Below are 13,736 nucleotides of genomic sequence, written 5' to 3' on the forward strand. Positions count from 1 at the left end.
CGGGCCTCTAGTGTATTAAATAAGCTTGGTTCAGGCATGAGTTATAGTGCTATTGGCCATACGCTCAGTGTTTGTGTATCAACAATATATGTTAAATAAGGTGTCTTTAGTCAAAAACACACATAGAATAAGGTTATGTATTGATTGGTTAATGAAAATATTGTGACCAGAGGCTCAAAGGTACCTCATCCTATGTTTTCCCTTGAAGCAATGGTTTGATATTCACTTAATTCAGTGTTTGCAGAGATGCTGTAGAATCTAACTACCATGAATAATGCAAATTAACTGTGTTATATCTCCAGTCAGGAACTGAACCCTAATAGACTCTAATCAAACAGCAGCTTTGCATTAACATCACATTACAACAGCACATTGCAGCGAGCGTACCCGCGCCTCTTCTCCACACAGCACATGAACAAAAGACATCAGCAAGGACTGAGGTTTTGGTGGTGAGACTGAGCGGTTGTACTTAAGGGGTAAGAGTATTTTAAGATCCAAAAAATGAGTGTGAAAACACCTCCTCTTAATAAAAAACACAGCAGTGGCCAGATAGATTAACTCTCCAAAGAGAGGAAGGATATAACATTAAGATTCCTGAAATGTAAACAGAATAAAAATTATTCTTTAATTTCTTGCTATGGCCAATCACCTGGATCCACGGTAAGAATCTGCATGTATTGCACTTTACAGTTTACAAACTCACCACCTCGGGAACCTTGGAAGGAAAAGGCATTTAAATGTTGGTCCTCTGAAAATCTGAATAATGGAAATGAGTTATGTGCAGCAACACAGTGGGTCCCATAACTGACCCAATGAAAATCTGTAGTAATCCAGCCAGTTAAATAGGATGTGCTTGGCTTTTCTCTGTAGTCTTCTTAATTTAATAACTGTCGCAATGTCAGACATAGGGCTTATGTCCATTGCTGTATCAAATGTAGCAGTATCCGCTGCACCTGACAAACTTGAACGCTTTAAAACATATACATATGAGAGAGAGAGAGAGATTACTATATGATTAGGAAACATAAATTCATTCATTTATTCATTTACTCATTCATTCATTCAGTAGGTTGTCCAAGAAATGCTTATTGGGTGTCATTTATGGGCCAGACAATGTACCAGAAACCAGGACTAAAGAAATACTACATAAAAGTCATGTTCTCTGTCTGGCCAGCATGGCTCAGTGGTTGAGCATTTACCTATGAACCAGGAGGTCACGGTTCTATTCCTGATCAGGGCACATACCTAGGTTGTGGGCTCATTTTCCAGTGGGGACATGCAGAAGGCAACCAATCAGTGATTCTCTCTTATCATTGATGTTTCTATTTATCTCTCCCTCTCCCTTCCTCTGAAATTGATAAAAAATTTTTTTTAAAAAGTCATGTTCCTTTGTGAATGTACTTAATGTCACTGAATTATGCATTTAAAAATGCTTAAAATTGAAACTTTTATGTTATGAATATTTTACCACCACAAAAAATGGAAGAAGAAAAGCTATGTCCCCTATGCTCAAGGTGCTCAGAGTCAATGGAAGAATTAGATATGTAAATATTATAACACAAGGGCTATGTTATTGATAAGCACAGTGTTACGAGAGCATAAATAGATTACTTAATGTTTGTAATACTGAGCTTTATTTAGCAGAAGAAAGTTTCAAAGTAGTACATCATGAGGACATTAGACTTTAAAATGGATAGTTATAGTGAGTAGTATGTGTGATCTTTACACAATAAATTGGGTATATAAAGTAGTTAGCTTTGAATGAGCTTATATGACTATGAAAATTGATGATAATTCAGTTTTATATACTCATTAAGACTCATAGATAGAGAATAGACTAACAGCTGTCACAAGGGAGGGAAGTTTTGGGACTGGGTGAAAATGGTGAAGGATTAAGAAAAAAAAACAATTCATAGACACAGACAACCATACGGTGATTACCAAAGGAGGGGTAGGGGGGAGGTAGAAGAGGGTACAGAGGGATATATGTGATAGAAGGAGACTTGACTTGGGGTGGTGAACACACAATACAATATACAGATGATGTATTATAGAACTGTATACCTAAAACCTATATAATTTTATTAACCAATGTCACCCCAATAAATTCAATAAAAAAGATGACTGGCAATGTTGAACATTTTTCTGTGTGCTGGTTGGTCATTCACATCTTATTTTGTGAAATATCTGCTCAAATCTATAGCACATTTTTGAAGGTTGTCTTATTATTGAGTTGTAAGAGTTTATGTACTTTGGATACAAGTCCTTTGTCAGATACAATATTAAGAATATTTTCTGCCTTTCTGTCGCTTGCCTTTCCATTTTCTCCATTTTCTTACTGGTATCTTTCAAAGTTTTTACTTTTGACAAAGTCAAATCTATCCAGTTCCCTGAAGTTTGTGTTGTGTTTTTTTTTGTAAATGAATGTAAATGCTGCTTTGGTCAATTATTGATGAACTTCATAGTTCTACAGACATGCCCTCCTAATTAACTTGTAGCTCTCATCTATCTGAGATCCTCACTACCTTAGTCCAGTCCACAATATCTTGGCTAGATTAGTGAACAATCTTATGATTGACCTCCCCACACTATATACCCAAATATTGCCCCAGGCATATAGAACAGTTCTCCACCTGAGTGAGTACATTCTTCCTTGGGGGCATTCAGAAATGTACATGGGCCTTTTGATTGATGGCACAACAGGCACTTAGTTTGTGGGGACCAGGGACACATTCTGAAATGTGCTAGATTGTCCTGCATAAATATGAATTATCTGGCCCCAAATGCCAACAGTGCCCACTTTAGAATTAAGGTTCTAATTAAAAAAATCTTAAATGCAACTGTTCATAGCAGCTTTATCCATAATAGCCAAAGACTGAAAAGAACCCAAATGCCCATCAAAGGGTGAATGAATAAACAAAGTGTAGTATATTCATATAAGGGAATACCAGTCAGCCATACAAAGGAAAAAACTACAGATACATCTGAAACATAAATGAACCTCAAACACAATATATTGAACAAAAGTAGCTAGACAGAAAAGAGTGCATATTGGTTCTTCCTATGTGAATGATTTTACACTAGAAATACAAAGCTAATTAACAGTGTCTGGAGTCAGGAACAGGGAGGACTGAGTAGAAAGGGATACATGGGAACCTTTCGGTGTGATAGAAATTATATTATGATTGCAGTGGCACTTATACAGATGTATACATTTGTCAACAATCATCAAATGCACACATTTATCAAAAATCATCAAATGCATTAAATGGATGCATTTTAATGTAAATAAATAATACTTTAATAAAGTAGATTTTTTAAAAGTTAAATATACCTGTGGTGAAAGAGGTGAAGGGATTAAGAAGTACAGATTGATAGTTACAAAATAGGGATGGGAATGTAAAGTACAGCATAGGGAAAATAGTCAATAATATTGTGATAACTGTGTATGGTGCCAGGCGGGTACTGGAAATATCAGGGGATCACTTTGTAAAGTATATGACTAGTTAACCACTATGCTGTACACCTAATATTAATACGAAATAATACTGAATGCAAACTGTAATTGAAAAATAAAATGTAGCCTTAACGGTTTGGCTCAGTGGATAGAGCATCGGCCTATGGACCGAAGGGTCTCAGGTTCAATTCCGGTCAAGGGCATGTACCTTGGTTGCAGGCACATCCCCAGTAGGGGGTGTGCAGGAGGCAGCTGATCGATGTTTCTCTCTCATCAATGTTTCTAACTCTGTATCCCTCTCCCTTCCTCTCTGTAAAAAATCAATAAAATATATTTTAAGGAAAATGTAAATTCTTTAAAATTAAGGAAATAAATAACTAAAATTAATTTGTGATGGATTATGGCATTATTAAAGAAAATACTTTATGAGGAAAATGGACACTTAAAAAAATAAATCTCTGCAATGAAACATTCTCCCTGTTGCTTGTGGAAACTGCAGATCTCTATAAGAATATATTATGTGTCCTTACCTCCTTTAAGGTAACAATAATAAAACAATTTATATAAAGACATTTTATCCCCCAAAGGCAAAAAAAAATAGAGATAATCTTGCAGTAATAAAATTGCTCACTTTTTGTGACTGGACAAAACAACTTTGTCTTTATGGACTCGACAAATGACTCAGACTCTAGGAGCCGGAATTCATAAGGGCACTTATGGGTGCCTGTATCGCTGTCTACTCACTAGGCATTACTGGGCAAGTGATAAAAATCTGGGTTTCTCTATGATACTGTACATTTGTGTGCTGCTTTTTTTTAAAAAAAAAAAATCACAATATTAAATTGTTTAATTTTTGTAAAAAGAAAAAGTTAAATGCACACTTCACACAGATTAGGATGGCTACTATTTAAAAAATACACAAAATAACAAATGTTGGTGAGGATATAAAGAAAGTGGAACCCTTGTATACTGATTGTGGGACTATAACATGGTGCAGCTGATATGAAAAATAGTATGGTAGGTCTTCAAATACTTAGAAATAGAATTTCCATATGATCCAGCAATTCTACTCTGGGAATATATCCAAAAGAACTGAAAGTAGGGTCTCAAAGAGATATTTGTATACCCATGTTCATAGCAGCATTATTCACAATGGCTAAAATATGGAAGCAATCCAAGTATCCATCAACAGATGAATAGATAAATAAAATATGGTACTAAAATATAATGAAACTAGAAGCCCAATGCACAAAATTAGTGCAAGGGGCTCAGCCCTCACAGCCCTGGCTTCGTCTGGAAGGTCATCCAGACAGTCATTCGGCTGTTCAGTCTAATTAATATATTAGCTCTTTATTATATAGCATATTATTCACCCTTAAAAAGAAAGGTAATTCTGACACAAGAGACAACATGAATGGACTTTGAGGATATTATGCTAAATGAAATTAGTCAGTTACAAAAGGACGAACACTGTATGATTCCGCTTAGATAAGGTACCTAGAATAGTCAAATTCATAGAGATAGGAACTAGAATGGCAGTTGCCAAAGGGTGGGGTGGCAGGGGAATGGAAAACTGTTGTATAATGGGTACAGAGTTTTCATTTTGCAAAATGAAAGAGTCTGGAGATAGATGGTGGCAATGATTATATAACAATGTGAATGTACATATGCCACTGAACTGTATAATTAAAAATGGTTAAGATGTTTTTAAAAAAGATAAACACAAACAAAGAATCAAACAAATAAATACAAACAAAGAGTCAGCATATGTTCCTTTTAGTGATTATGTGAATGGACCTATCTGTGTTCAGTAACTTGGTCCTTTTTCTAAAACAAATCCAGCCTATGTTGAAAGAAAAAAGTAACTAGAATAACATGAAAACTTAAATCCAATATCAAAGTAGTGACTAATTCACACTTACATCTTTGATCTGAGTAATGGATTTCATTAGCTTGCACTTCATTTTGTAGGCCTTGAATAGCTCCCTGGCTTCTTTGGAGATGGGATTGACATCAGGGAATGGCTGAGAGAGATTGTAAACTCAGATGACATGGCTCATAAAAACCCAGAGAGGCAAATAGCATGATATTAAAGGCATATTTATAGAAAAACTATATAATTCCAGTATTTGTGAAGTAACCATGGTAATTCTAAAGCAAGCATGTCAAACTTGCAGTCTGAGAGCTGCATGCCTCGTTTATTTGGCCCATGTTAGCTTTTGAGTTTGACATGCTTATTTGAAAGAGTAACAAAGTTCTGATGCCAGTCCCTAAAAATAAAGATCTTTTACATGTATTCATACACATTTTGTAATATGTGTGCCATTCACATAAACGCACTCAAAATTTTAAAAGTTTGATCAAAGCCCTAGCAGGTTTGGCTCAGTGGATACTAGTAGAGCATCAACCTGTGGACCAAAGGGTCCCTGGTTCGATTCCGGTCAAGGGCATGTACCATGGTAGCAGGCTCCTCCTCAGTCCAAGCCCTGACAGTGCTCATTCAGGAGGCAACCAATCGATGTGTTTCTCTCACATCGATATTTCTGCCTTTTCCTCTCTCTTACACTCTCCCTAAAAACCAATTGAAAAATATACTCAGGTGAGGATTAACAACAACAACAACAAAAAATAAACAAATAAAACATTTTTTTAAAAGTTTGATCAAAGCTCACTACTTAAATATATGAAATTAGAGATACTAATGTTTTAGTGTCTTACCTCTTGGTAAACAAAAGTTTTAGCCTAAAATTTCTCAACAGAGATTAAGTGCAACTGTAAAGTGATTATTAAGAGAAGTTATTCTGAGCCATAGTTTTAGCAATGCTCTAACATCGCCAAGTGTTTTTGGAATATTAGTTATGCTTAAAAAATACACCTTAAATTGATATAGTTTCTTTTAGTTAAAAAACAACGATATCTGAGCCCTACACTGCTTTTAAGAAATCATAGATTACTAGTATATAAATGCAAATAATTCAACTTTTTAAGACACAGGAAGTTAATTCTCCAAAGCTTAGGAATCATGGCCTTAGAAAAAACTAGGTCTTCATTTTTCTCCCAACTCTACCTTTATCTTCTAACCTCTCCTCTTCCCAAACTTTCAGTTATTTCAAGTAAGGTCCATAAACAGCTATAATAGCATCCATATCGTAGAAATCACTGGGAAATACTGAAAATTAAGAATCTAAAATCAGTGAACATTGTTCCTGCTCTGGTCTGTGCTAAGGTGCCATCATGTAGATGATTGAAGAAATCTCCGGACCTACTGTCTCAGGGGTGTGTGGAGGAAACGTGGAGGACCTGCATTTTACAGGTGCCAGAGACAGCTTTAGGCTTTGAGGATACCATTTGTAGACCAAGGAGATGGCAAAGCGCCCAGAAATCTTCACTGTGATGAATGCATTCACCTGGGGACAACAGGAAGAATTGTCATTTCCTGCACAGAATTCTCATGCTCATAATTCAGGTGGAAATCATAGACATTTACATGATGCCTGGAAGGAAATCTGAGATCAACATTCACAGGTAGCTTTAGTCTAATTTCATTTAGTCAGGAATGGGTTTTAGGTTTTATGCTAGAAGTTTGTTTGCCATGACATCTGCAGATTTGTACAGCATATTTAAAGGCTTGTGTAGATAAAGTATCCTCATTAGGTCAGCTGCTCTAAGCAGGCAAAGACTTTTGTTTGGTTGCAAGTTACATTCTCTTGCTTCCTGAAGGCTGCCAGCTGAGGTAATATGAACTAAATGACCTACCCCATGAGCTACCATGATTTTTCTAGACAAAGGGTGGGGAAACCCTGAGGGTCAGCAAACTTGCACATGCAGGCTTGCCTCTTACAGTTTCTTTACTTGCTCTTTACTTCCCTAGCCCTCCAGAACTAAGCAGTACTTTTTAAAAATAGCCATCTGAATAGTATATGTAGGATACACGGCCACCATGAACGATTCTGTAAATTCTATAGAATAGAGGCCTTAAGCTACTTCCCTACACAAGAGCCTGTCCGGTAAAAATATAATGTGAGCCACATAAATAACTTGAAATTTTGTAGTAGCCACATTAAAAAGAGCAAAAAGCAAGTGAAATTAATTTTAACATTTTATAACTAAAAATATCTAGATATTAATATATCCACATGTAACCATTATAAAAATTATTAATATGATATTTTACATTCTCATTTTTTGTACTATGTCTTTAAAATCTAGTGTGTATTTTACACTTACAGTGTATTTCAAAGGTTCCACAGGTGGCTAGTGGCTTCCATACTGAATAGCACAACTCTATATACATGGTGCCCTTAGGGGTTGGTGGTTCAGTGCACTATGTAAAGCGACCCTGCCCAGCTCGTGTGGCTCAATGGTTGAACATCTATCTATGCACAAAGGGGTCGCAGGTTCAATTCCCGGTTAGGCCACATGCCTGAGTTGTGGGCTCAAGCCCCAGTGATGGGCTTGCAGGAGGCAACCAATCGATGCTCTCTCTCATTGATGTTTCCCAATCTCTCTCTTTTTCCCTTTCTCTCTCATAAATATCAATAAAAACATTAAGAAATAAAAATAAAGTGCCCAGCCAGCTTGGCTCAGTGGTTGAGCATTGACCTATGAACCAGGAGGTCACTGGTTCGATTCCCATTCAGGGCACATGCCCAATTGTTGGCTCAATCCTCAGTGTGGAGCGTGTAGGAGGCAGCCAATCAATGATTCTCTCTCATCATTGATGTTTCTATCTCTCTTTCCCTCTCCCTTCCTCTCTGAAATCAATAAAAATATAATTATAAAGAAACAAAGTGATCCTGTATACAAAATGCAACACACACACACACACACACACAGTAACTTATATGAATTGAGAATGTCTAGCACCGAGGTTACAGACTGGCAGCTCAGAAGTTTTGGGTTTAGTCCTCTCAGAGTTTGAATTAATTGACAACTTTTAAATATCAAGCTATTTCACCAAAAATCTGAATTTATGGCTTTTTTTAAAATCATAAAAGATAGGGAAAACTAAGATGGCGGCATAGATAAACACCGGGAAATTTCTGCTTCCCACAACAATCGATAAATGCATCAAAAACACAAGGTGGACATCATCCAGAGCTACAGGAGGGCTGGCTGAGTGTAAATTCTACAACTAGAAGGAGAGAAAAGCACACTGCGAGCGGGAGGAGCTGCGGAGGTGGCGTGCAGAGGTACGGGGGCGCGCGCGCGGAAAGGGTCTGGCACCTGAGGACGCGGCTGTCTTTTTGAATCCGGAGGGAGACACAAGCTCCCGACGGCTCTGAAATCCGGTTCCGGGAAGTCTCTGGGGACCCAGGGCTCATACGGGGAAATACTGGACTGTCTGGCAGCGGGCGAGCTTGAGAGCGGCTTTCCCTCAGAGGTGCTTGCAGCCGTTGCCGGGACACTGGGACTCGCGACTCCTTAGGGCAGGGCTGAGGCTCCGCCATAGCTGCTTTCTCAGCCCTTTGATTCCTTGAGACCCCGCCCCACCCAGGCTGCGGCAGAGGCTTTTGCTTATGAATGCCCCGGCCATTTGCAACCTGTAATTACCTAACCGCAGCCGGGCCAGATAGACTCAGAGCTTCCAAGAGAAGGCCCAGGCCCCACAGCGGCTTGCATTGCTACACAGCTGAGCATCATCAGGGCAGCTGATTCTCGCTGCCAATTGCCCTGGAGGTCAATTCCTCCCAGTGATCCTACAACAACCAAGGCATAGCTACAACAAGACTGTGCACAAAGCCCACGAGGGCGTGCACCAAGAGTGTCCACCTCAGGTAACTGGGGAGGCTGAGCTACTGGGCCCTACAGGACACCTAGCACACAAAGCCACTCTATCAACACAGGGAAGCAACCAAAATGCGGAGACAAAGAAACAGGTCACAAATGGCAGAAATGGAGGAAAGCAAACGATTGGATATAGAGTTTAAGGCCACGGTTATAAGGTTTTTCAAGAATTTTATGGAAACCGCCGATAAATTTAATGAATCCCTCAATAAGTATAGGGAGACCATGGAGGACATGAAAAAGGACCAACTAGAAATTAAGCATACACTGACTGAAATAAAGAATAATTTACAGAGATCCAGCAGCAGAAAAGAGGATCCCAAGAATCAAGTCAAAGATTTGAAATACAAAGAAACAAAAAATACCCAACCGAAAAAGAAAAAAGAAAAGAGATTCCAAAAATATGAAGATAGTGTAAGGAACCTCTGGGACAACTTCAAGCATACCAACATCAGAATTATAGGGGTACCAGAAGGAGAGAGAGGGCAAGATATTGAAAACCTTTTTGAAGAAATAATGACAGAAAACTTCCCCTACCTGGTGAAAGAAATGGACTTACAAGTCCAGGAAGCGCAGAGAACCCCAAACAAAAGGAATCCAAGGAGGACCACACCAAGACACATCATAATTAAAATGCCAAGAGCAAAAGATAAAGAGAGAATCTTAAAAGCAGCAAGAGAAAGACAGTCAGTTACCTACAAGGGAGTACCCATACGACTGTCAGCTGATTTCTCAACAGAAACCATGCAGGCCAGAAGAGAGTGGCAAGAAATATTCAAAGTGATGAATAGCAAGAACCTGCAACCAAGATTACTTTATCCAGCAAAGCTATCATTCAGAATAGAAGGTCAGATAAAGAGCTTCACGGATAAGAAAAAGCTAAAGGAGTTCATCACCACCAAACCAGCATTATATGAAATGCTGAAAGGTATTCTTTAAGAAGAGGAAGAAGAAAAAGGAACTCTTACCATTTGCCACAGCATGGATGGAACTTGAGAGCGGATAAATACCACAGGATCTCACTCATTTGTGGAATATAATGAACAACATAAGCTGATGAACAAGGACTGATCCAGAGACGGAGAGGCATTGATTGGACTGTCGGGACTTGGAGGGAAGGTAGGGGAGGGTGGGGGTAAGGGGGAAAGATCAACCAAAGGACTTATATGCAAGCATATAGGCCTAACCAATGGACATGGACAACGGGGGGGTGAGGGCATGAGCGGGGGTGGGGGGCGTGGGGGGTAGAGGGTAACGTGGGGACAAGGACACATATGTAATATCTTAATCAATAAAAATATAAAAAAAAATCATAAAAGATAGCAAGCCCAAGCCCATATTCCCATGTGGTCACAGCCTCTAGCCCTGAGTAGAGGTTGCCTCTTCAGGGGATACAGACATCCCAGTCCACTGCAGTTCCACCTGGCAGGTTCACTCCTAATTATCTGAATGTTTGATCCTTGATCCTACAGAGACATATACTGAGCTGTCAACAGAGGTAATTTCTGCACAGTGAGACTGAGAGGAAGGCTTTCACTTTGAACATTGTATACTTTCTCATTTTTTTAAAAATATATTTTATTGATTTCTTACAGAGAGGAAGGGAGAGAGATAGTTAGAAACATCGATGAGAGAGAAACATCGATCAGCTGCCTCCTGCACACTCCCTACTGCAGATGTGCCTGCAACCAAGGTACATGCCCTTGACCGGAATCAAACCTGGGACATTTCAGTCCGCAGGCCGACGCTCTATCCACTGAGCCAAACTGGTTATGGCATATACTTTCTTATTTTAAAAATGTTTTATAGTAGGTACAAGTTTTTATAATAATAATTTTTAAACTACTGTTTAAGTAATTGCTGCTTAGCAAAGATAAATACATCATGAAAGGACAAAGTAAAGTCCCAAGTGAAGTAAAGAACTGAAATAAAGATTTACCAGCTTAGTTGGCTAGTGAAGACATCCAAACTGAATAACTCAGTTCTCTCAACCCTCCTTCTTCAATAGTATATTTCAGACCCTCAAAGAAAATTATGGTTAGAGAATAATAAATGACCAGAAAAATGATAAATTGTAAAATGTTACCGAAATTTCAACAGGATCATCAAGTTTTCCCTTTGAAGGCCATGCCCATTCTCTTACAATGTATCCATTTTTGTTGATCACCAGGCCTCCATCCTCATTAAACATCATTGATATTATTTGGCTGCCAAAAAAAGAAAGAAAGAAACATGACTCATTTACAAGAAACCTTCATGTACTCATTGATTTGGCCAAGGTGGTGGAAGTAACCAGGTCACAGCCTTCAAGAGGATGGGACTTCCTCCTATCACATTCTTGGAGGATGGTCACCTTGCCTCTACCTGAGTATCTCCCTTAAAGAGAACATTGGTATATACCTCTCATATGATCATGATCTCCCTTCTCTGAGACACATCCCCTTCCATTTCAGGAATGGACCCTGCTATCCATGATTATATACCATGTGGCCCTGGTGCCTTACTGTTGCTATTGAATCAGGGATGGACATCTGTCCCAGAACTTTGTTCCAAATGGATGCAATAATATATATAAAAGCCCATGAGGAAGGTGATGGGCACAGTGTATTCAAAGGACTGAAAGAAAACCAATGTGGCTAGAGTCCAGAGTGGTGTAAATGACACTGGATTGGCAGGTAGGAGCCAGATGTGCATGGCTCCCTTCTCCATATCATAAGTTTTGTGGTAAGAGCAAAAAATTATAGAAGGGTTTAATAACAAAGCAAAGAAGTGGCATGATCAAACAGATTGGTACATAATTAAAGTAAATGCCAGAGACTCATTAAGAGCTCACAGAGGTGGTCCAGGAGAAAGGACGACAGCTTGGACTAGGGCAGGAGTGAGAGAGATGGAGGCACATTCATGGATTCAAGAATCAACTAGGCTGGATAGATGGGATTTGGGTGATGAAGAACAAGGATGTAGCAATTTTATCTTCCCCATACTTTAATACAGGTGTATTAATGCAGCCTAGCATTTCATTAGCTTTTCTAGATGAGTAATATCACATTATGTGTTTATGTCTAAACCATCTTTGTGTCTTCTCTCTTCTCAGCACAGGACCTGGTACGGGGAGGGGCTTAATAAAAGTTTGAATTGCACTGATAGAATGAATTCAATTAAACAAGTACATATTGGTATCTTTTAGATGCAAGACTGTTCAGGCACTCTCAGGCATCTAGGGATGCCCACAGCAAGGTGCTCTCTCTGCACTCAGGACATTTTGAGTCCTGTGCTAATAATTATTTTGACAGACAGATAACATTTATTGGGAGTCTACTATGTACCAAGTCCTAAATACATGTTTTAACAGGCCATTGTTGCTTAATGGTTACAAACCATTGTAGAGCCAGATAGTTAATGGTATTGAAACTGGCTCTTCCATTTCCAAATTGTATGAATGTGGACTATTTCTTACATTTTCTGTGGTTCGGTTTCTTTATCTTAAAAATGAAAAAAACAATAGCATCTACCGCACAGAGCTGTTCTGAGGACTAAATGAGCTAATACGTATAACAGAGCCAGGCATCCTGTAAGTCCTTTAACAGTGTTGGCTTTCATTGACAATTCCATTTATAGGTATTATGAGCCCCACTTCCCAGCTGAGAACATGGATGGAGGGAAGTTAGTAAACAGAGTACCTGCCACCTAATAGAAAGTTCAACAGAGGGGCTCACCATTTAATGGAACAGTAACAGTTCACAGTATAAAAGGGGTGCTTTTGGCATAATTGATGAGCCCATAGTTCAACAGATATGCTAAAGGAGTGAAGCAACCAAACTAGAGAAATAAGAATAGAAGCCCTGAGCCTTGGACACCTAGAACGCATTCCTTTCTTGAAGAGTGCACCCTTTTACTCACCCTGGCCAGGCCAGCCTCCAGCTGTTCTCATTCCTGTGAGGCATCTCAGGGAAGACCTTAGCCATCCACCCCTGCTCTGCAGCAAAAGTTCTAGCTGCAGCAACAGTCTACCTGCCCGTGTGGCCTTTCCTATACACTGAATCCTTGCAACAAGGGTCCCAGTCCACACCTCCATTTAATTCATCTTCCTGAAGGTTCAAGTTGCTGAGCCTTCTTACCAAGACTCCCCTTTGGTGGGATGACAGATGCACAAGAGGAAGATCTGTTTAAAAGATCATTAACAGTGAAGTAATGAAATCCCTTTCAAGGCAGCTTTTTTGTTGTTGTTTTGTCCTCTCTTTCCTAGCTTTCAGTTATGCTGAAAGCAGACAGTATCCTCTGCCAAGGAATGGCCTGTGGTGCCCAGGATGAAATTACACAGGGCAGGACTTAGCTGTGAGGCTTAGCATTTTGGGCTTCTCTGAAGTTCCCAAAATATCATCAGCAGATGGTGTTGTATTCATCTGCTTAGTTACTGTTATCAAAGAAGACAAAGAGAGAATGATGAAGGCAGCCACAAGTGGGGGTGGGGGAGTTTTGTCATCTCCTCTTT

At 39.1% G+C, this 13,736-nt stretch overlaps 1 protein-coding gene across 9 annotated transcripts in view; it reads right to left on the reverse strand.

The window, feature by feature from the left end:
* The window catches only part of LOC118651595 (uncharacterized protein C3orf20-like), a 104,123-nt gene that overhangs the window by 34,030 nt on the left and 56,357 nt on the right, over window positions 1–13,736 (reverse strand). For 7 of the 9 annotated variants that reach the window (XM_036300902.1, XM_036300900.1, XM_036300901.1 and 4 more), the window contains 4 exons: window positions 11,331–11,451; window positions 6,724–6,864; window positions 5,380–5,481; window positions 810–969 (listed from right to left, as the gene is read on the reverse strand). In XM_036300902.1, the coding sequence (XP_036156795.1) occupies window positions 810–969; window positions 5,380–5,481; window positions 6,724–6,864; window positions 11,331–11,451 (524 nt within the window). The remainder of the gene's footprint in view (window positions 1–809; window positions 970–5,379; window positions 5,482–6,723; window positions 6,865–11,330; window positions 11,452–13,736) is intronic. The other 2 variants (XM_036300905.1, XM_036300906.1) reach the window with 2 other exon arrangements.

Source organism: Myotis myotis, unplaced genomic scaffold (assembly GCF_014108235.1).
Source record: "Myotis myotis isolate mMyoMyo1 unplaced genomic scaffold, mMyoMyo1.p scaffold_m19_p_3, whole genome shotgun sequence".
Lineage (NCBI taxonomy): Eukaryota > Metazoa > Chordata > Mammalia > Chiroptera > Vespertilionidae > Myotis > Myotis myotis.